We start from the raw sequence: 23,472 nt of genomic DNA on the forward strand, positions 1-23,472 counted from the left end.
GATTTGGTTTATGATCTTGCAAAGAGCTTTCTGATCCGTGATCACTCTTTTGACAACAAGAAAATTAAACTTATCGAGATTTGACTCGTCGTCTTCAAGATCATCTAGGGAGATCACTGTAAGTGTTTACTGTTGTTTATAGATTTGTTCTGTGTTTCATGCTGCTAGAACTAATAGCATCCCTCGATCCATGACTTCAAATTGAGATACCAAGTTTATCAGTCATTTCTGGAAGAGTTTATGAGGAAAATTGGGTACATAGTTGAACTTTAGTAGTGCCTACAAATCGATATTAGAAAATTTTCTAAGATGCCTCATAGGAACTAAGTCAAATTAGTGGGAGTTGGCATTACCTCAAGCAGAGTTTGTCTACAACAGATCGAGACAATAGGTTTAAGTCCTTTTGAGATTGTCTACGAGCGGAACTCATCTGGGGTTCTAGACTTAACCCCTATTCCATGTGTAGGATGATTTAGTCCTAAAGAAGATGAGATAGCAGAGAATCTTCAAGGTATTCATAAGCAGGTGAAACTGGTAATTCTTGAGAGCAATACTAATTACAAGACTTGGGTTGATAATCATCATCGTCAGGTATGTTTTGAGGTCGGAGATTTTGTCTGGGTTGTATTAACTCATGATCATTTCCATATTGTGAGTATAAGCTGAAGGATCAGAGGATTAGACTATGTGAGATACAAATCAATGTTAATGCTTACAGGTTGTACCTTTTTAATCATTTGAAGACTTCTGATGTCTTCAATGTGAAACACTTAACTTCTTATTCGGTTGATCTTGATGAAGCTACTATGAACTCTAGGGCGAGTTCTTTTTAATTCAGAGAGACTGATGTAGGACCACTCTAATATGACCTTTAAATTTCAAAGGGTCATAACTTTTGACTCTGAATTCGAAATCAAGCTCTATCAGTGCTCATGTATATGGAATTCAAAAATCTATATTTATTACAAGGAACCTATAGCTGCCAAATTTAAGGTCCAAAAAGTACTATTTAGAGTCTTTTATGGAGTCTCCAAACATATTCTTTACTATTTTTAATAACTTCTATTTTTATGATATTTAAGGTATTTTTTTATTAATGGGTTAATAATTGTTTAAATAAGATCATATTTTGACAATTTTTTTAAGAATATTTTTGTCTCATAGAATTTTTTATTACATAGGAATTAAGGCCTATGTATGATTTCTTTCCTTTTAATGGTATGTTTGGGAGGAGGTGAGGGAAGGGGAAATAAGGGGAAATAACGGGAAGGGAAATTTTGAACCTCGTTTGGGAAGAAGTGAGGAAAGGGAAGGAAAGATAAGGAAGGGTAAGCTTTAACCTTCGTTACCCATGGAAAGAGAGATTTTCTTACACCCCGAATTGGAGTGTAAGGAAGGGGAAGGGAAAACAAAATGTTTTTTATTCCAATTTTATCCCTGTTCTTAATAGTTTAAGAAATATTTCAATTTCTAATTTTAGTATATCGTTGGAAATCAATTTCCTCGCCTTTTTCACAGCTCGCTTGCTACCAGATTATTAGAGGAGGGGATCCGACACGTCTTCTAACTGAATTGAAGGGAGAAATTATTTTTGTCGTCAAAATTTAAGAGGATATCTATTATTTTTTAATTTTTCCATCAAAATTTAATAAGTTTTTAAAGAATAGAAATTCTCGTTGCGTTATCTTTCAAATTTTTTTATTTAAGATTTTTAAAATTATTATTTTCATTATTTCTCATTTAATTACTTGATTATCGATAATTCATTGTTTTGTTATGAATATTATAAAAAATTAATTTTTTATTAAAAAAAATCTAATTTAAATGATAATATAAAAAATTAATTTTATTATTAAAAATATCTAATTTATATTTATAAAATAAATATTAATATTATGAAATTTTTCTAATTTAAAAAATAAAGGTATTTTTGTAACTTTATCTATTTAACCTTCATTCCCCTTCCTTTCCTCCCAAACAAATAGCACATGTTACGTTAATGAACCTTCCATCCCTCCCAAACAAGGACAAGTTAAATACTTTACTTCCCCTCACTTCCCCTTCCTTCCCCTTCCGTTAATGAATATTTCCTCACTCCATCCAAACAGAGGATAAGTGTTCGTTATTATTTAATTATTTGATGATTTTCTATTATAAAGTTCTTTTTTTTTTTAAGTAAACAGTGAATTTCTCTTTATTTTTTTCAGATTTGTTTTTTCTTGAATTTCTCCTTCTCATTAACTCACATAATAATCAGTATCCTGTCCGACTAGTCACCAGAAGGTCCTCAGAGACATCTAGGAGTGAGCAGTCAATCCGTCAAATCGACCAACCCGTTTATACCGACCCGAATTGAACCGAAAAAAAAATAATCCGTCGGATATAGGGCCGGATGTAGGGTCCTAATATTACATTATTTGATCTAGTAGGACCGGATAATTTTTTATCCTAATAACCGAACCAACCCATCCGTGATCATCCCTACTTGTAGCAACTAATGTTGATAAACTATTACACGTTGTAGCAACTACTGTCAATAAGTTGCTACATGTTGTAATAGCTATTTCTGATTAGCTGGTATAACGTGTAATGAGTAATGTCTATTATCATTTTAAATTTTATTTTATTTTTGTTATATTTATATTTATATTTATATTTTATATTTCATTGGATATAGGGTCGGATATCCAAATAACTGACAATCCGTTGGATATCTGATACATAAGAACCGTCGGATATAGGGACAGATATAGGTCCCGATTTTGTATTATCTGATTTAGTAAAACCAGATAATTTTTTAGCCCAATAACTGAACCAACCTGATCCGTGATTATTCTTATAGACATCGCTTTAAGTTAATTTAAGTTAAGTGTGCCAAATCCCTTGCCGATTGCAACAGGAGAAAATTCCAACCGTTAAAACACTGCATTTGGTACTCAATTCCGTCCCTATTTGCGAAAGGACTTTCATTTCATTTCATTTTTTTTCTGGAAGAACAGAGAAACAATTAGCCAACTTAAACGGATCGAAAAAGACAGCCTTTGTCAAGTGGCAAAGGGCGTGCTTTTGTCTCGCGCATGGCTCATCGAATTCATGTCCAAACCTTTGCCTTTTTAGCCCATCGACTTGTCCCATTAGCCACTGGGAGCTGTTCGCGAGAATCACAGCTCAATTTGCTTCGACTGTGGGCGGCATGTGATGGATTGCACTCTATACAGTTCAAGAGCCAACGCCAAGCCAGAAATATTATCACATGCATGGTCAGAATCCATGGTGTGAAGGTGAATATAAAAAGTAATATTTTTTTTAGAAAAGAAGAAGAAAAATAAAGACGTTGATGGAAGATGGAAGTTTCTTCACATCTCCTTCAAAGCATCAATTCATCAGCTTTTATGAAGAGGAAAAGGCAGAGGAAGAGGACAGAACAAAAGTCCTTTTTTCGGGACTACAGCCAATCAATTGTTTAACGTGCTCCCTCCGGGTCATGCTTGAGGAAGAAAGAACAAGGTCCCTAAATAATAAATAAATCAACTATGGCAAAGTTGGAAAGGAGGATTTCAGAAACCATATATGGTTAAATTGTCTGTGTAGTATCTATTATCCAAGGCTGAATTATGAAGTAATGTCAGCAAAGTCTGCCTTGCCTTCAGATTAATCTAATTAATAATTCTTCACCTCTATCTCATAAACATATACCGAATTTGCCTCTTCTTTAATGGCATGCAGAGAATAAAGCACACATCCACAGCATCTGACATGAATTACTGTATCTAATAAAAAAGATCATGGACTCAATATATACACAAGCCGTCATGGATCTCTGAGCCTAACTTTTGCATTAGTACTTAGAATGGATAACAGCTGGTGTACTAATTACAAGCTTATTTCAAACTCAAGCACAAGGTCACCTGACTGTTCCATCTCTCTATACTCGTAGTCTACATCAAGAGTAGGAAACTTGTTACTTCAAAAACGCTGATAATTTAGCAAACAAATGCTGAGCTGCTAACAACAAGCTGGTAACACAGGCGAACCAATTTAAGATAGCCGTTGTAAGGGCGAGATGGTCACTTCAGCACCTGAAGAGACAAAAATGGGAATAGGGTTGTAAACAAGTCAAATCGAGTTGAGTTTTGAGGTGTTCAAGGTTGTTTGATAAGATAACCGAGCCGAATCGAGCTGAACTTAAAATGAACCAAGCTTTTGAAATGAATGTTCAAGCTTGGCTTGGTTTATTTTTTATGAGCTTGAGCTTGTTTAAAACTTGTCTTAAGCTTAGTTCATTTAGATGTTATCAAACTCTCAATTCAAGTTTGGCTTGAGCTTGGTTCGAATTTGGCTTGAGTTTGGTTTAAACTTGGTTCGTTTAGATATTATCAAACTCTCAATTTAAGCTTGTTTGATTCTTTGAAACTTTTAATTGTTTGATTGGTTATTAAAATTGATAATTTAATTTATTTATTTATTATATTATATTATTTATTTAGCATATTGAAAAAATTTTATTAATAAATATGGTTCGTGAATATTGTTCACAAACGTTGTTCACGAACATTATTCACGAACGTTAACGAATTGAACACATATGTGTTCAAGCTTGTTTGTTTAGCATAACAAGTTGTTCAAGCTTGTATGTTTAATTAATCTTATGTATATTGAACGAACATAAACAAGCTCTTACCAAGACACGAACGTTTTGTTCATTTACATCCCTAGATGGGAAGAGAACCATTGCATTTGGAAAGAAAGGTGGGAGGGTGAAATGGTAACTCGAGTTGCAACAATGGCAACAAGCAAGGTGGATTTGGAGTTTTGCCTTCCACATTGACCCATCCTCTCTCTCTCCCATCGCGCTCTCATTTCCACATTTATCTAATGATAATAATAAAAATAATCTTTAATTAATTTTAATCAATTAAAATTTATTATATTTCTCCCATCACAATACTATTTCTACATTTATCTATTTCTACATTTATCTAATAACAATAATAGAAATAATCTCTAATTGATTTCTACATTTATTATATTTGGCACATAATCAACCAAGATCGACATGAATCAAATAGGAAAAATAATATTTTCAATTCTATTATATTATTATGTTTATAATTATTATAATTATATGCCTTATTTATCCTTTCCATTATTATTTTAAATAACTTATATAAATAAATCGACTTAAGTAATAACATTATTAAAGAAAAAACAGTCAAGCTTTTTTGCCGTGGTAGTTTTCTCTCTCTCCTTCCGGTCTCTCCGAGATTGAAAAAAAAAAAAGGAGTTTTTTGTTTAGTTCGATTGGTACCTGGCTGGTCATTCTTTATAGTTTTTTTCTTTCACGTTCCTTGATGGCACTCTAGTGGCATTTGGGCGTGGAAGAGTTCTCTCTTCGTATTTTTTATGTTGTTGATTGAAAGATTGTAAATTGGAATAGCAAAAGAGATCATCTTTTTCCTCGTTTTAGTTTCCTTCTCTCTTTGAAGGTGATTGCTTGTTCCGGGTAATATTTTGGTGGACACTGAATGACAAGATTCTTTGTTCTGTATATTTTGTTCATAATCTCTTGTATTTCTGCGCTCTTAGTGCCTGAATATTCTTGAGTGTTTTGAGAATTGCCCTTCCTGTTCTTGCGAGTTTATTGTTCTTAGGTCATTTACAGGCCAATCTCTATCTTTCTTGTTGAAAACGTTATTAATATTTAGGGGTTATATTCAGGATGACATCAAATTGCAATTAGCTTTTATGATTCATACTTTCAACGAGGTCTTCTGCAAATTTATTTTGGAACAATCACTGATATTGTGGTCTTTCATTTCCAGAATCAGAGATGTCATCTGAAAGTTCATTGCGCGCGAAATTATTACAAAAGACGCCAGTTTTTGGTCTGAGACTTTGGGTCATCATTGGCATTGGCGTTGGTGTCTTGATCGTCTTCATTCTATCTATCTTATCCATATGGTTGACATTGAAGAGGAAGACAAGAAGGACTTTTAATGACTTACCAATCTCACAAATACCAAATATCTCAAAGGAAATCACAGTTGACAGAGTTGGTAATCAGTGCGTTGCACAAACTCTTCAGGACAGGGAAGGTCCTTTCTTCCTCCCGCGGGACAAAATCACTGGTATGGATTTGGGAAAGACACTTGCACAATTGACCATGAGCAAGTCGAGTGATGCTGATAACATGAGTCAGATGAGCTTAATAGACCACCATGACAGAGCAGGGAGTTCACATTCAGGTGATGAAGGAATCTCAGGGCCCACTAGAAAAACGTATTCTGGATATGCACTTGTTTCTGCATCTCCTTTGGCTGGACTACCAGAGTCCTCACATCTAGGGTGGGGTCACTGGTTTACTCTAAGGGATCTTGAGCTTGCTACAAATCGTTTCTCCAAAGAGAGTGTTCTTGGGGAGGGAGGATATGGAGTTGTTTATTGGGGCCGTTTAATAAATGGAACTCAGGTTGCTGTCAAGAAACTTCTAAACAATCTGTAAGTTGAACAGTTCGCATATTGCTTAGGTCATTACCATCACAACAACTTGACATCATCATCTTTCTATTCATTTGGTTCATGCAATTACTGTTTTTCTAAAATAACTGGCTGGATCATGTAGGGGACAGGCAGAGAAGGAGTTCAGAGTGGAAGTGGAAGCCATTGGTCATGTTCGACACAAGAATCTAGTGAGGCTTTTGGGATATTGTATTGAAGGAATTCATAGGTGAAAACATTCAATGACCAATTCTTTTGTATTTTCTTTTTCCTTCATGTTGAATCTAACTCCAGTGCAGTCAGATATTCACATATTTCACTCACCATGATCACTGTGACTTCAGCCCGTAAATTACTATGAAGTAAAATGTGATCAATCTCATTATCTTGATTACTCTATATATTGCAGGTTGCTTGTGTACGAGTATGTTAATAACGGCAATTTAGAGCAGTGGTTACATGGAGCCATGCGTCGACATGGTGTACTCAATTGGGCGAATCGCATGAAGATTATCCTTGGCACTGCTAAGGCGTAAGTGTAACTTCAAGCATGATACATTAGAGAAACATAACCTTTCTTTTAACCTTTCTTCAAGCATGCAATGTGGCATGTTTATGAGAAATATAATTTACTGAATGTTTTCCAGGCTTGCATATCTACATGAAGCTATTGAACCAAAAGTTGTGCATCGAGATATTAAATCAAGCAATATCTTGATTGATGGTGAATGTAACGGGAAGATATCTGATTTTGGATTGGCTAAGTTCTTGGGTTCAGATAAAAGCCATGTTGCAACTAGAGTAATGGGAACATTTGGGTAAGTAGGCTGTTCATGTATGCTTCTCTAGGTTTGGCAGCATTAAGATTTTATAAATTGCTATATAAGTTGAAGATTCACATCGGCTGGATCTCAGGTATGTGGCTCCCGAATATGCTAACACTGGTCTTCTAAACGAGAAGAGCGATGTTTATAGCTTTGGAGTGCTGTTACTGGAGACAGTTACTGGTAGGTATCCTGTGGATTACGGCAGGCCGGCGAACGAGGTATGAAGATGGAACATAGAGTTGAATTAAAACCTTAAATATAAGGAGAATTCATTTTCAAACTCATTGTTGCCTTGCCAGGTGAATTTAGTTGATTGGCTCAAAATGATGGATGGGAATAGGAGGGCTGAAGAAGTAGTGGATCCAAATCTTGTAGCAAAACCAGCTATCCGGGCGCTTAAAAGCACCCTTTTGGTTGCTCTAAGTTGCGTTGATCTTGATTCTGATAAGAGACCTACGATGGGCCAGGTTGTTCGAATGCTTGAAGCAGATGAAGTTCCATACCGTGAGGTATTTAGAAAGCACACTATATATGATTAAGCTACATTGTTGAAATGCTCATGTTGCTCTTAACTGTGAAAAGGACTGGAGAAACAGATGGCACCAGGCAGGAAACATGGAGATAGAATCCCACACGGGGTACAGCTCGAGTGATCAAGAAAATAATGTTGGAATTCGACGAAGCTATTGAACTTCTGAAGGATTGCAAACGTTTTTGGAAGTTCATGAAAAGCTAGTTGAGTTAGAGTTTATTGTACAGATATTTACTTCACCCTGGAATTCTTGATTGCACTTTAATAGAATGTTAGCATTTATCTTCTACTTTAATATAATTTCATATGTTGCTAGTTGAGGATGAACTTGAACTATGACACAAAGTTTATGGTTTCATAGCTACTAGACTTCCAAGAAAGCATCTCTTGCCTCTCCATCACAAACTCGATCACACCAAAAGACAAACTCCGGAACAGTGATGAAAACGCACGAATCAAAAAAAAAAAAAAAAAAGACTCCTGAATCACCGACGCATCCGACAAACTGTGGATCAGAACCAAGCACATGTTGTCACCTTTCCTTGCTACTCTTTACCCATACGCGTACACGCAGCTCCCAAAACCTGCATCGTCCAAATGTTAGCAACAGGAGGTTGTAAATTGAGTGAATAGTCGAGTGCGCCGTACTGACTGGGGTCTGTAGTGACAAGGAGGCCGGAGCCCCTGAAGTAGCAGTTCCAGAAGTTCCGGCCGCGCGATTGGTAGTAGAGGTTCATGGCAATGGAAGAGTGCGACATGAGCGTGTCCGGGTAGAAGCAACCGTAGCCCCTCTGCAGTATGCTGCAGTCCACCTGTGAGCACGCGTAGTTCAAGTTGGCCGCCAGTGTCGCATCGTCCGAGGAAGGCTTCGATATGCACCAAGTCTTCTGTCCCTGTACCAACTTTGTAGTCCCCCCTGGAAGCAAAGCAGAGGAAAGGATTAACAGAAACAGAGACAGAGAGAAGGATCTTGTTTCCATAGCTGCCGTTGCCCGAGGCGGTAGAGAGTGAGGTGCCGAAGTGGCGTTTGATTTTCTGGCCGAGGGTGATGGATTTAAACGGAAGGCGATGGAGACGTTCGACCGCAACGGCTATGTCGCTGCTGTGCGCATTTGTCTGGTAGCGACGGTGGGGGAGGAGCATCGAGTAGCATGGTAGAAGATGAAGTGGAGCGCGTACTTTTGCACGAGCTGTGAGAGTGGCCGTGTCGCGCGCGTGGCTTCCAAGGACCACCCGTGAGTTACATGGGATGGGAGCTTGCTACCAAGGGAAAAAGTGACTCGATCGTCTTGCCATCTTGTAAGCTCACAACTAAACATAAAACATGAAGAAGACCTTGATAATGGAACTCGCAATCCTCGTCCTTTTTGAAAATTCTGAAAATTTCCTGGTCCAGGGTGTCTTAATACCAAAAAACATGTTCCTAAAAGCACCAGATCAAAGAAATCAGCAGGCACGAACGTAACAGAACCGTAGAACCGCTTTTGTTAGAAAAGTCCACAAAAGTCTCCACAGCGAAGGATTTATCATCTGAAAGAACAATACCGTCCAAATTGTCCACGTGATCACACGTTAAAATCACACTCGAACTCTAAAATATACGTGCCTAAACTCGCTCGATAACATTAGCATCCTAGAAGTTGTTGAATGCTCCGTCCGACTAGCGTGTGCATGCGATCAACTTATAGCGACCGACCATGCATCATTCCTTCAGGACCCAAAAAAACTTGGGCCAAGGAGACAGCTTAGTAGCCGTGTTGCCAGATTTGGCTGGATGACTGAGACTGCGTAGTCTGAGAACCATTCAAATTCACTTCGGCAGGATTCGGCTGATGTTCCCTCGAAGGACCTCCTTGGGAGAGGTACAAGTTCGAATAGCCCAAACCACTGAGCTGTGATGGTGGCTGAGCCTGACGGAACCCACTATGCTGGTTTTGACCCTGATAGTTGTAGAATCTGCTTGATGAAAGAGGTGACATTGTTCTTGAACCAGCACCATGAATCCACATGGTAGGTGGGTTCTCATTCTGGTAAAAACAATGATGAATTCATAGTAGTAGTTGGAAACTTAAATATTTCTATTATGCTTGAAATTAGTGATTACCTGTTGAAGAGCCAGATAGTGACTCACTTCTTTGTACTGCTGGTTAAGAGCTTCGTTGAATCCGATTGATGTACTAGAAGCCATAGTCGTATGGTTAAGGTTGAAGCCTCCAGGAATGCTGGAGGAGCTTCCAAATCCTCCATAGGCAGAGGGTAAAGCAGAAGCCTGAGGTAAGCTGGTGACAGATAAACTGCCTTTGTACTGTGGTTGTGAGTACTCTATGCCAGCACTGGGTACAGCTGAAGATTGATTGAAAAGGCTGTTTGGAGAGAGCGTTTGTTGCAAAGAAGGCAAGTATGCATAGCTCGGAGGTAGAATGGGATAGCTTATCATATTTGCAAAATGCCCTAATGGAAGTGCTGGTTGAGAGTAATGGTGAACAGGAAGACCTTGAGGGAGTGCAGGGCTCGGTAGCACAGTGGTGGCAGGCAAGGATGGTGGAGCTGATTGGGGGTTAGAAAACATCCCAGGCTTCATAGTCTGAAGATAGAAGACATTAATGTTAGGCATCCAGAAATTAGATGGAATGTCGCACAAATTAATAAAACTCTGCGGTATTAGCTGCTGATCCACTGATAAAACAGTAGCTATTTGATAAGTAGCACATTAAATATTTCAGCATGGTTACAGAAATCCCTGTACCAGAATGGAACATAGAGGGAAAAAAAAAGAGCAATTGCTATTCACAAGCTTATAAACTGATTCAGCAGAAAATAGCCAGAAGATGCAGGGATCATATTCAATGAGCAAGGGAAATCAGAGGGTTGAACAATTCAGAACATATCTCTGTAGATTATATCACAATTATTAGTGCTCCACAAGAAACAAACAAGGGCTTCCATGACCAAATAGTAAAAAGAGAATCATACCAGGTAAATATTTTACCTTTTTGTTAAATGAAGAATTGTTAACCTTTGATTTTAGGTGTGAAAATGTAAGCCAGGTCCATGATTTACAATGAGATATTCCAACCAGCTGAATTCAGCGACATAGTTATTATCTCTTCATTTGAACTCCATGCAAGCCAATATAACTATGTTAACTAAACTTCCTTTTAACCTACCCTATCCCTTACATCCTTTAAACTCTAATCTATTCAACTTGTCATATAAAATTTATTGGTCATTTTGACAATTGTCTATACCATTTAAACTGTTTCTTTGAACATGTCTCTACCATTTAATCCATCTCTCATCTTATTATTTATTTGAGCTACATCTAACTGAAATGAGAAAGTAATATTTTCAACTTTTTAATATACTGAGAACGCTGTGGATCCACCTTCACATTTCTAGCTTTGCTACATTGGCATTTTGTTCATGCTTTAAAATTGAACTCTGATCCATAAATTATGATGAATTGTATCAGTCTTATAAAAATTTTCTTCTATCTTAAGGGCATAAGTGACCACACAAGAATGCAAAAACGTTTCAACATTTTGACTACCCACTATCTTAGTTTCATTAGTATTGTCTTCCACTGAATAATAGATTCGAGGTAATCAAAATTCTATTTAGGAAAATTTCATATTCATTCATCTTAACAATTTTCTTGCTTTTCGTAATTAAATCCATTTCATAGCAGACATGATGACATTAAGATGGATGCAAATAGGAAAGATAAAACCAAAAAATATCATTATCCATGAAAAATTAGGTGTGAACACAATAGATAACAAAATATGAGAAAATCAGTTGATATGGTATGTCCGAAGTCTATTGTTAGATGAGTTGAATTGGTTGAAATTTAAGATACCCTGTGTAAAGGAAGAGCAAAGTAAACTCTAGTTGATTAGTCAAAAAAGTAATTAAATTGGTTTAAATTTTACTAGTGTTGGCAGTTTTGCATAGAATTCAATGGAGGGTTAAACTTCATAGATCCATCTCTAAATAGTAGAACAAATAGCACAGTAGCTTTGTTAACAATATGCAATAAAGAAGTTCATCTTGAATATGACTGATTAGATTATTTAACACTAGTACTAATGTAGATAATAATAATAATAACAAAAGGTCTTAGATTGATTCTAGGTAAAAGTTAATAATAGGAAAATCATTCACTATGCCCTATATGTTGATGTTCCATTAAACCTATAATTATAAGGAAAATCATTTGTTACACATGTATAACACACACACTTTAACATCAACAGATATAAAGTTTGGTAACAGAACCAAAGAATTCTCAGTGAATCAACAATTCAGATAAATTAGAAACAGTGTATAACTACCTCAGGCATGGAATTGGTTGGTCCACCAATAGATGACACCATAGCACCATAATTTGTCGGCAATGACTGGTTAATTAGCAAGGGAGACAAGTGAAGATCAAAATCCCGAAGGTGTGGGTTGCTTGCTGCAGCTAATATATTGTTTTGCAGAGCATTTGGTTGCTGTAGAAGGAATACTTTGTAAAACTACAAATAATTCTTGCAAGTGAAGACAATGAATTGTAATGCAAAAATTTTAAATATTGAATCATCATGAACAGTTATGTGACCATAATAAGTCAAAGGCAATCAGCATATATTTACTCTTGAAAAGGGCTTGTCTTAGCAAATCATTGCAATCACACAACTGGTAAGCTGTGTTAATCCAGATAATTTTAGGTCAGTTACATATGAATCTTATCCCTCATAGTACACTCTACGAAAGGGTATTTCGTGAAAAACATAAGTGAAACCGTCACCTCGGAGGCCCCTTCAGGGTGACCCCCCACTATCTGGAAGGGAGGTAAATCATGAGAGGCTTCACCCAACAACCTCAACTATATTCAATTCTAAGAAAGGTTGTTCATAAATAATATAGAATCAATTTTTTACTAAACTAATTAGAATTTTCTTTTGTCTCCCTCTATCCCTTGCACCTTTAACTCTACTCGACTCAACCTCAACTATATTCAATTCACCTCGTGAAAGTAAAATATATCAAAGATTGTTGCTGTACTAGCCTGCTTCTTTGCAAAATCGCTTAAATAATCTAAATGATCTCTTTTGTGATCAATATCCCTTGCACCTTCAACTCTACTTGACTCAACCTCAACTATATTCGATTCACCTCGTGAAAGTAAAATATATCAAAGATTGTTGCTGTACTAGCCTGCTTCTTTGCAAAATCACTTAAATAATCTAAATGATCTCTTTTGTGGTACCCCAACTGCGGGGCAGCTTCTTCGTCTAAAAGTAAAACATATTTACCCAAGATCTATAGTGGCCACCCAAGACATGGGTGTTAAGTATAAGATGATCCATGAAATATGCAACATTGAAAAGTCTTTTTTATATTAAACAGAACCACTTTGTCCATTAATAATTTTTCTTTATCCTTTTTTTTGTTAAACAGTAAGCCAATTTATAATATAAGTTTACCTGTTAAGACATTTTCATCCATTTATCAAATGACAAAATTTGCATCATAGTTCTGAATCTTTCATTTTCTGGGATTTGTATCTAGCAACACTAATTTGGAGGTTATCCGGACAGCGCACACCATCTACTATTAGTATACACCATAGATTAGCCATTCAGAACAATGTCCGGGACACAACCTTAATGATGAAAAGAGAACAGTTCAGGGGGACGTTCTAGGTTGATCCTCAATATGGCACATACTGGTAGTATAGTGGCCAATCCCATCTAGCCTAATTTCAGTAATAGCCACATCCAGAAGCATTGAAGTAATTCACAAAATTGTAAAAAAACTTTTCCCTCCTTTTTCCCAGAACCCACTAAAAAGATGACTACATCAGTAATTTACTATATTCGAACCAAGAGAACTGATATAAGACTGCATGTTCCTCACAATTTACTACCTCTGAGATATAACAGAATTTCTGAGGTTGATCATCATAAAAAGTAACTCTAAGAAACAATAACTTCATCATCTTTACTATTTATGGATTACCTTTGAGGAAGATTCATATATGATTTTTGGTAAAAAAAAAAAACAATGTTTTTCAAGGAGAAAGACATGGTAGAAACAGATGTCAGATATTTACTGTTAGTGAACAGAAAATTCACAAAATCTACATCAGGAAAACATCTATGGTATAACAAACACCAAGGACCATCTTCTTTCAAAGTCAAATAAATCATCAAAACAGTGAGTTTGTCAGCTGAAAACAATACAATGAATAAATGCTCACCACTAAATTTGACAGGGGTGAAATATTTTGCATATGTGAATTTCCTTGAAGATAGGTGTAAGTTGCAGCATTTGGCTGTGAAGAGGTTGGCAACCCATAACTGGAAACAGATGAAAATTCATTTTGAAGCCCATGTGTGACATCCAGTGGATGATTCCTCACCACTTCCGGTTCTGAAATTGAAGTCACATCAAGATTCTCTGAAGCAGTTTTAGATGTAGAAGCCACACTCTCGGAGACAGTAGACTTATGCGGCCCATTGTTATAGTACTCAAGATTTCTGCCAAAAGATGTGCACCAAGTCACATAAGACAATTTGTAAGATCAAAAAGATGACAAAGTGCTACTAGTACCTCGCATCTGACTCATCGATTTTAGAAGCATCGTCTATAGCTGGGGCCACTTCCAAGTTTCTGGCTAGTGGGTTTGATGGAAAAGATCCAGAAAATGCACCAGAACCAAAACTACCAAAGCTCAGATGGGCACAATCTGCATTAGTAACCCTCAGATGGTCAGGGATAATTACTGCAGGGCTAGCCTCGGTAGTTTTTGTGCTGGTCTCCTCATGTATGCTTAATTGTATCAAGGTTGCGGCAGTTTGAGAAATCCCTGCACCATCCTCAGCTGAAACAGGAAAAGGTTTCTCATCAAGGACAATTCTAAAGAGTATGGATAAAAATGCATGTTTCAAGCATCAAGTTTGTTCTACCAACTATAAGTGAGATTAATAGTGTTTCTCCACTAGAAAGTGAACTGTTATCATATCCACAATAAAAACAGTCAATGTTCATCAGCAGAAGACAACAGTGTCAATTTCTATATAAAGACTGGATGTAGAACATATGTTTTGCCTTTCAAATAAATAGAAGTTTAAATTCAAATGCAGAAAAGAGTGGAAAATGTGGAAAATATCATAAATAAAGTTAGTCAAGATACACTAGTGAAATAAGTGGTCTGAATCAACTGTTCCTTAGGATAGTGTCAAAAGACCATATGAGCTGACTATGTAGAAACAACCAAAAATTCACTATTTTGTATAGTAGCTACAAGACAAGTATTCAGGTGCCAGAGTTAGATGAATCTTTAATTTCATTAAGTTAAGAGTAATATTATCTCATTGGCAATTCACTCCTTAAACAATTAAACCTATTTGATTGAACTTATCTAATTATAAGATTCTAAAAGTCTGTTAATTTGTTGATACCATTTTAACCTATTTTGTAAAAAATTGCTCTAGCATCAATAACAGTTCACAAACAATAATATCTTATTTTTCTTTCCTCATAATCCATCGCATCAGCTTCAAATTCCTCCTTTAGCTAAAATAACCTTTTATTTTTGTCTTACCTCATAACTGGTAAGAATGCATAAGCACTTGTATTTGACTTTCAGTTAGAAACTTTATATAACTTACTTCATTATTTCTTGATCTATTAAACACTTCCAAGTTTCAATTGTCAAGACAGACAAGTAGAATGTATATTCTTTGCTGGTTTCATTGCCCTTAGAATTTATTTTAACCTGTTTGAAATAACTTTACAACCAAAACTATAATTTCTAAACTACCCTCAATTTTAAAGCAATTGTATGGCACTTTTAGAAGACCAATTAAAACAGGAAAGATGTATGGGAACCAAGAACAATGGCAAGCTTCAACTTTTACCTTCATGATGATCATATTCAAAATCTTCAGATTGGTAAGCATCTATTCTCTTTGAATGTGAACCATCTATGGAAGTTTCGGCATCCTCCTTCCTCTCTGCTACATGTATGGATTCTATCGGCTGAGGTTTATCATTAGACATTTCATCCGGGTCTTGGAAATTTTGCAAACAAGAGTCTATATGCAAGTCAGAACCAGAATTGACCACAGCAGGGGCTGCTAATGATGGGTTAACATAAGCTGCTGAAGTGCCAGTTATCTCTGTAGAAATTGACACGGTATCTGTAGGTTGCTCATCATGTATGGACCATCCATCGTTAGAAATATGCTGATCTCCAGCAGTTCCAAGGCCATGGTTAATATCTTCAAGATGGGTAGATTCCTGAAAAGAGTCTAATCTCTCTTTTGATTCTGATGGCAGAACTGAAACTGGGATTTGTTTTTCATTTTGATGTGATCCATTTAACATTGCTGCATTTTGTGATAAGTACAGCTTTTCACTTGCAATACCAGGCATGCTTGGATGTTTCCCTTGAGGTCTGCCCATCTTGACAACATCAGCCATGGAAACATGTCCTGGCTTCCCCAACCAATTATTTTGGAAGCCAGATGAAGATTGCATGGGTGTGGGAATTGCATCAACAAAATTTGTTGCATGCATTGTATTTCCCATGGAAGCAGGCGTGCTGCAAGAAAACAAGGCCACGAGTAAGAGACCACAGGGACTCCAAAGAACCAAAAAAAAATTACCAACCAACAAGCTAAGCATAACATAACAGGACATGATATGATGCTAATTGAGAATTTAAATTTCTGCAGTAAATTCTCTACACTAACAGAGTGGTTTATCTGAGATCATCTTCAACAGTTGCCTGAAAGATCATATTAGAGTATATTTTCAGTTCAAAGTGAAGAACATGGCTATCAATTAATTGGTGTCCTATCTAGTTAGGCATCTCTTAGATAACATTGGTCAGCTCTTTACATGCATCATAATAAATGAGTGCAATAGTTGTACGAACTTATAATGCTAACAAAGAATGTCTTCAATTCAATCAAAGATAGTAAACAAGAAACTTAACTACAATGATTTGTCTAGAGATAATATGAGAAAAGATAGATTTAAATGGTATGAAGATTTTCATAAAATTTTATAATTATAAATTCTAAAACATAAATTATTGATCCAACAAGCTAACCATAACATCAAAGGACATGATATGATGCTAATCTAGAATATAAATTTTGCAGTAAAATCACTATGCAAACAGACTACACACTGATTTATCTGAGACCATCTTCAACAGTTATTCAAAAGATCATATTGGAGTATATTTTCTGATGAGCATCGCTACCAATTAATTGGCATCCTATCTAATTAGGCGTCTCTTAGATAGCACTGGTCAGCTACTCTTTAAATGCATCATAATAAATGAGTGCAATAGCTGTATTAACTTATAATGCAAATAACAAGGAATTTTGTCAATTCAATCAAAGTTATCTAACACGCTACTTAACTATAATAATTTGTATAGATGATAAAATGAGAAAAGTTAGGTTAACATTATGAACATTTTCAACAATAACCAATAAATTTTAAAATTATACAAGAATAATAGAGCTACAAGTGCAAGAGGTAGAGGAAGAGCAAAGAAAATTGTATCTACGTAATAAAAGTGATTTAAGGGATTCATATATACAGCAATATAGGCGTGGATGAAGTTCAGTGGAGGGACAATATTCATGCAGCCAACCCTGAAACATTGGGACTGATACAGCTTGATGATAGCATCCTAATAGAGAAAATATCATACAGTATAAAAGTACAACTTTTGCAGCAATATGACCAATGTCATTATAATTCTTCCAATGCGCTTTACATGGAACCAAATAATATGACAGATTATGAGATGCAAGAGGAACCAATCAGTCAAGGGCCTCTTACCAACAACCAAGCTAAGCAAGAGTAATTCACAAATTCAAATAATCATGTAAATACAAATTACAAGATTCATGAAGTCCAATATCATCAAAAACAGGGATAATCCTACAAAGAAAAACAAAGCAATCCTGATCTAGTTGAATAGGGAAGTATAAATTCAATATGTTGAGGAAGAACTTACCTTTGAACTGTTGGTCTTTTTGTAGGAATGTTTGGTACTGTTGCAGATTCCACAACTGACAAAACAGGAGCAACACTACCACCATTTTCTTTCTTGTTTATAGGTTTACCTTTAGCAGCCCCGTAATCTACAAATTCAAAGAAAAAAGAAGCCAGTAAGAAAAGCGAAAGATAAATGCAAAAAATTAGTATTATCAAAAAACAAATAGTAATGATTTGATGCCAATCATACCAGTGAAACTGGAATGGGAAGAAGTACCACGACCCCCACGGTCACTACCACCTTTAGATCCACGACCTGAATTGGTGCTCACTGTTCGGGACCTGGATTCTGGTGGTTCTCTGATCTAAAGAGTACAGGGGAAAAAAATATGACAGTCAATCAATGAAATTCATGTTTGTTGGAGCTCAACAAAGAATATGTTAATGTGTATTAGCAGGAGCTTCATGCACCGGGCTATCCTTTTTTGTAAAACTAAAGTTAGGGACAAGAAAATCTAGGCAAGTTTAATTAGTAAACCAACAATCCATGAATTCATACTTGTAAAAGATTTGTCAATAGATTGTAAAGAACGAGACAAACATGGTGCGTATGTATCAATAACAGCCAATGGTAGCACTAGATGGTGAAATGTGGACAGGTAATAACTCAAGGAATAATACCAATGGCAATAGATTTATGAACAGTTAGAGAGGCTACATGAAATACTGAATAAGGCATCCTTAACAAAAGTTGAACCCTCGTTCTAGATCACATGTGGTTTTCCACAGAACGATATGTCATAATTAATTAGCATACAACATATAGACCAACCTCCTTTTTCTTGTCACGCTTGCTCTTGACCTCATGAAATGTATCTGCAACAAAATGAATGATATTTAGATGAATGTTAAAAGTATCTGCAGTATGGGGAAGTAAAAAAGGATCCTATCAACTAATTTGCTCCGATCTAGGATAATAAGCTCATGAGCTTTGTCTTATTGTGCTGTCAAGAAACAAAAGAAGATTTCCATATTCAAGTCGGACATAGCTAGCTTTTCTTTTGGGATGTGAAGCAGTGTGGAACCAAAATTTTCACAAGCATAAGCAACAGCTGCTCTCCTTCAAAAGGAGATGATCCAGCCGCACCTTCTCGTATGGCTACCTGGTTAGGACTTCAAGGCAGCCACTATCCCCCTTGCATCCCCTCCTCACGGTTAAGGCAAGGCTCCCATAGTGAGACGGGCAGTGTGTACAAGGCCCAGGAACAGATTCACTAATGCATGGCTACTGCGATCGTTATCTATTCCTGCTTCATGCAGGCAATTTGCAGCCTGCAACCTGAACTGAGGGCAGGCTGTAGGGGATAGCTCAATAATCTTTTATACATCTGCGCTTGACTAACCAGTTCTAGTTTAATAAAAAAAAAGGAGCAAAATAACTCAAAAATAAGCAATTTTAAGGAAATCACACAAGAAGAGGCAAAACTGACTGGCAAGACCGGATCTTTTTTCGTAGATCAAAAGGAAAAAAAAACTGCAGGCATCAAGTACCGCCATCGAGCGACACTTCCATCCCAAACCCTACCAAGTAGACCCCGAAGGAAACCACAAAAACAGCGTGATTCCGTGAATAATCGAAAGAACAAAGTTAAGCCGAGAAGAAGGGATTTTTAGGGGAACAAGGTCGCGCCTTGGGAGAGGAGGCGGTGGACGGCTTCGTTAGGGTCCATATTACACTCGCGCAGCATGGCGTAGATCTCGGCCTCAGAGCAGTTCACGATCTCCTTCAGACTTTGCACCAACTTCCTTGACCCCGACGGGATCGCGGCCGCCGCCTGCCCTTCCCCCTTGCCCCTGGCTCCGCCTGCGCTCATCCTCTCTCTCTCTCTCTCTCTCTCTCCCCTTCCCTTCCTCTCCGCCCTCTTTACAGTCTCTGTTACTCCAAAGCAGAAAAGGGTAATCCAAAGCAGTCGGATGCGGGTCTTATATCTCCGGCGGCCAAAACCCTCTCTTCCTCAATCGCAACGCTACAATTTATATAACCTACCTACATTAGAATACTTAACTCCGCGTTATCTTGATCCGCTAGAGGAGACTATGCAGACAGTAGCGTAACGATCAACACTGATCTCGCTAGATCTCCAATTTACTTATCGACTTAAAATATATTTGTTTTTATTAACAAATATTGATGGATTTCCCCTTGAAATATTATCTAACAAAAACGAGGTGAATTTAATTAATAATTCTCTTCCGATCGAAGTGAATTTATTCGACATTGAGAGCTCGATCTATGCTTTTCAAATTAAATACCCATTCAATCATCGAGAAGAATATTTAAGAATATTTATTAGCATTTTTACATTACTTGAAAATTAATAATAATAATAATAATAAAATGCTGACTTGCAGAGTAGTGTGGATCCCGCGTCACGTCAGACGGTTGACGAGGCACGGGCCGGGCCGATTATAAAGTTGGGCCGGGCCGATGAGAGAGTTGACGGGTTCGCCGTCGGGGGTTCCGCCGCGGCGTTAGGGGCCGGTGGACTTTCCGCTCGCCCCGTTGAAGCAGTCAAAAACCAATCGCCTCCCAGCTCTTCTTATCTCACAGGCAGGGTGAAATTTACCTTATCTCACAGCAGCGAAGCACTCACCGCGCTTCTCGCTCCTCCGCCACCACTCACAAACTTGCACGTGCCAGCCACCCGACGACTTCACTCCGTTGCCCGAGTCGTCCTCTTAACTCGGTCCCTTCCTCAATTTATCCACCGCAATTAATTAGTCATTCCTCGCAGCTAATTCTTATGGAGATTACTAGAGATTCAGCATTCGGTGAACACGATCATGGTCGCCGTCATTTTTCGCCCGGCATCGACCTCTTTCCGACCAACAAAACCGTCGCCGGCGACGCCGGCAACTACTGTTCGAAGGCGGACGGCAAGCGCGCGACGGTGGGCGAGATGGATTTCTTCGCCGAGAGGGACGACAACAGCCTCCCGTCGACGTCGACCAGGTTGGATCACGATCATGTACCCGATCTCAATCTCAAGAAAGAAGATCTCGCCATGAATGTAATTAATTAACGAGTTGCGTCAATATAATTAGCACTGCTATTTAGTTTTTTGTTTTTTTTTCCCATCATAATTAATCTCAACTGATCGTTCAATTTCATGCATGTAAAATAGATTGGCTTCCGAGTGATTCCTCCGACGTCGGTTGAGAATAAGATTATTATTGTGAAGAGCGAGGTTGGTATCTATCTATCTATCTATATACCTTTTTTCCTCTCCCTAATTATCTTTTACACCAAGTAGCGATTGATATATTGGAAGTAGACAGAAGAGATGCGAGCAGAGCTCGCAGCAGTGAAAGAGGAAAACCAGAGGCTGACGGAATTGCTCAGCGACGTCTGCGAGAAGTATAGATCCTTGCAGGATCACTTCATGAAGCTACTGCAGGAACGCAAAGGAGGGAAAGTCCACCAGGTGCCATATACTGCTGACTAAGATCGAGGACTACTCGAGTAGGATAATTGGTCATTCGATCGATTTGATCTCTTCCTTTCTCAGGTTGATGACAAGGTAATTAATAATGGGCGAAGAGAGAAGCGAGGGGAGGACGGATCCAGTCTGCCAAGGCAATTCATTGATCTCCAACCTTCTTTGATATCGGCCAAGGAAGAGTCTGTTGACACAGAGTTTACTGGCGAAGATCACTCCTCCTCTCCCACTCATCTCGACGCAGAGGAAATGGCAGTGGCAGCTTCGCTGCCCAAGACTCAGCAGCAGCTGGACAACGAAGCAACTTTAAGGAAGGCTCGGGTCTCGGTTCGAGCTCGATCGGAAGCCTCAATGGTACGTGCCCATCTAATTGACAGTATTGGTCATTCATAATTAGATCGAGCAGTTCGACTGAATTGTGAACCTTTTGATGGAATAATTGATTAGATAAACGACGGCTGCCATTGGAGAAAATACGGCCAAAAGGTGGCGAAGGGAAACCCCTGCCCTCGAGCTTATTACCGCTGCACCATGGCGAGCAGTTGCCCTGTTCGAAAACAGGTCTATATGTTGCAACAATTTGATGTTCTTGATTAAATTTTATGACCAAAGAAACAGTTGTTCTTCAAATTTTGTTGGAATTCTATTTAGGTTCAACGGAGCGCCGAAGATCGGAGTGTGTTGATAACAACCTACGAAGGGGCTCACAATCACCCGCTTCCTCCGGCGGCCGTCAGCATGGCCAGGACCACTTCGGCGGCCGTGTCCATGATGTTGTCTGGATCCACGTCGAGTGGCGACCAAGCGTGGCTCAACTCCAACAACTTACTCGCCAAAGCAATCCTGCCGACGTCGAGCGTGGCGATGATTTCGGCATCCACTCCGCTCCCGACCATTACGCTCGACTTCACCGGCGTCGCCGATCCTCTCTGCCAGCAGAGGTCGGTGGGCAATGCTTCTCCGTTTCAAGTGCTCCCGTTTTCCGACGGCAACGCGCCGAGCGTCGAGGTATTGGGCAAACACCAACAGCAATCCCATTTCTCGTTGTACCAGATGCCAACAGGCGACCGCGACGCCTGCACAGGCGGCGGAGCGACGGCCGAGTTTTTGCCGTCGAAGCCACACCCGTCGGTGTCGAGGCCGCTTGCTGAGACGGTAAGCGCGGCGACCGCGGCTATCACCAAAGATCCCAAGTTCACCGCCATGCTTGCCGCCGCAATCTCCTCCGTCATGAGCCGCAAAGACGACAGCAGAGACTGAATTCGATGAGCATTAGAGATTTTTTTTTCCGAATTAATTAGTTAGTTGTTACTTAAGTTAAACAGCACGTAAAGGGAAAGTGAAATAATTCGCTGTATCTTTTTCCCTGTGCCTGAACATTTTCACCCATTATGAGTGTAGTATTATTTGACACTCAAAATTAAATAAAAACAAATAAAGACAAACTATATATATATATATATATATATATATATATATATATATATATATATATATATATATATATATACCTGGGAGGCGGGGGTCCTTATATAAGACCCCTGGGAGGTAGGACACGCTTCTCGATGTATGTACGTTTCCCTAAATATATCTTTACAATCCCGTGTCAGAAAAGTACCTCTGACGTCATTCCGCAATCGTCCGAGCATATCCCGGATGTGACGGTGGAAGCTTCCGCCGTATGATCCTGTGTATGGCTCGGTCGCCAACTCTGCTACCTGTCGGCGGTAGACGTCTCGAGGATGATGTTATCCCCTGTCTCCTTTGTCCTCTTGTGCTTCCTGTCTATTCTAGGGTCGAGCGGTTCGGCGGTTCGGCGGCTCGGCAGACATACCCTTTTTGCTCGGTTGTAGGTATCGGTCCGACCGGGAGGACTCCCGGTCGTATGCTCGGATGAGATTGCTCCTGCCTCTGTTGCCTCGCGCCCAGCCGAACGGACACCCCGCTCGACCATGAAACCTTTTTACCTTGAGCATCGGAAACCCGACCCCTAGTCGGGTTGTCTTTCATTCTGCGGGGGATTCACGGTCGGTCGATCGATCGCCCAGCAATACCGGGTCGGTCGGCCAGCAATGTCTGGTCGGTTGTGTCTCAGGGTTGA

The 23,472-nt window shown here is 38.5% G+C and overlaps 3 protein-coding genes and 1 pseudogene across 4 annotated transcripts; 2 read left to right on the forward strand and 2 right to left on the reverse strand.

Moving 5' to 3' along the window:
- Positions 1–5,828: 5,828 nt before the first annotated feature.
- On the forward strand, positions 5,829–8,097 carry LOC122027892 (annotated as a pseudogene).
- A 96-nt stretch (positions 8,098–8,193) lies between these two features.
- Positions 8,194–9,182, reverse strand: LOC122027891. Its single transcript, XM_042586907.1, has 2 exons — positions 8,510–9,182; positions 8,194–8,441 (listed from the first exon to the last, which is right to left on the reverse strand). Exons 1-2 carry the CDS (start codon positions 8,998–9,000, stop codon positions 8,390–8,392), a joined length of 543 nt encoding a protein of 180 aa, XP_042442841.1. The 5' UTR covers positions 9,001–9,182; the 3' UTR covers positions 8,194–8,389.
- A 137-nt stretch (positions 9,183–9,319) lies between these two features.
- On the reverse strand, positions 9,320–19,898 carry LOC122027890. The gene is made up of 10 exons (XM_042586906.1): positions 19,562–19,898; positions 18,704–18,747; positions 18,122–18,236; positions 17,891–18,017; positions 15,768–16,453; positions 14,458–14,728; positions 14,105–14,384; positions 12,192–12,353; positions 9,962–10,441; positions 9,320–9,884 (listed from the first exon to the last, which is right to left on the reverse strand). The coding sequence occupies exons 1-10, from the start codon at positions 19,743–19,745 to the stop codon at positions 9,603–9,605; spliced, it is 2,631 nt and encodes an 876-aa protein (XP_042442840.1). The 5' UTR covers positions 19,746–19,898; the 3' UTR covers positions 9,320–9,602.
- Positions 19,899–20,623: 725 nt separating this feature from the next.
- LOC122027507 (probable WRKY transcription factor 31) lies at positions 20,624–22,766 on the forward strand. Of its 2 annotated transcripts, none has more exons than XM_042586498.1 (6): positions 20,624–20,942; positions 21,057–21,119; positions 21,207–21,356; positions 21,441–21,725; positions 21,819–21,932; positions 22,023–22,766. In XM_042586498.1, the coding sequence occupies exons 1-6, from the start codon at positions 20,676–20,678 to the stop codon at positions 22,629–22,631; spliced, it is 1,488 nt and encodes a 495-aa protein (XP_042442432.1). In that variant the 5' UTR covers positions 20,624–20,675; the 3' UTR covers positions 22,632–22,766. The 2 variants fall into 2 exon arrangements, with proteins under 2 accessions (XP_042442432.1, XP_042442433.1); XM_042586499.1 differs by having other exon boundaries at positions 20,754–20,884.
- The last annotated feature ends 706 nt before the right edge of the window (positions 22,767–23,472 follow it).

This window comes from Zingiber officinale, chromosome 10A, assembly GCF_018446385.1.
Source record: "Zingiber officinale cultivar Zhangliang chromosome 10A, Zo_v1.1, whole genome shotgun sequence".
Classification (NCBI taxonomy): Eukaryota; Viridiplantae; Streptophyta; class Magnoliopsida; order Zingiberales; family Zingiberaceae; genus Zingiber; species Zingiber officinale.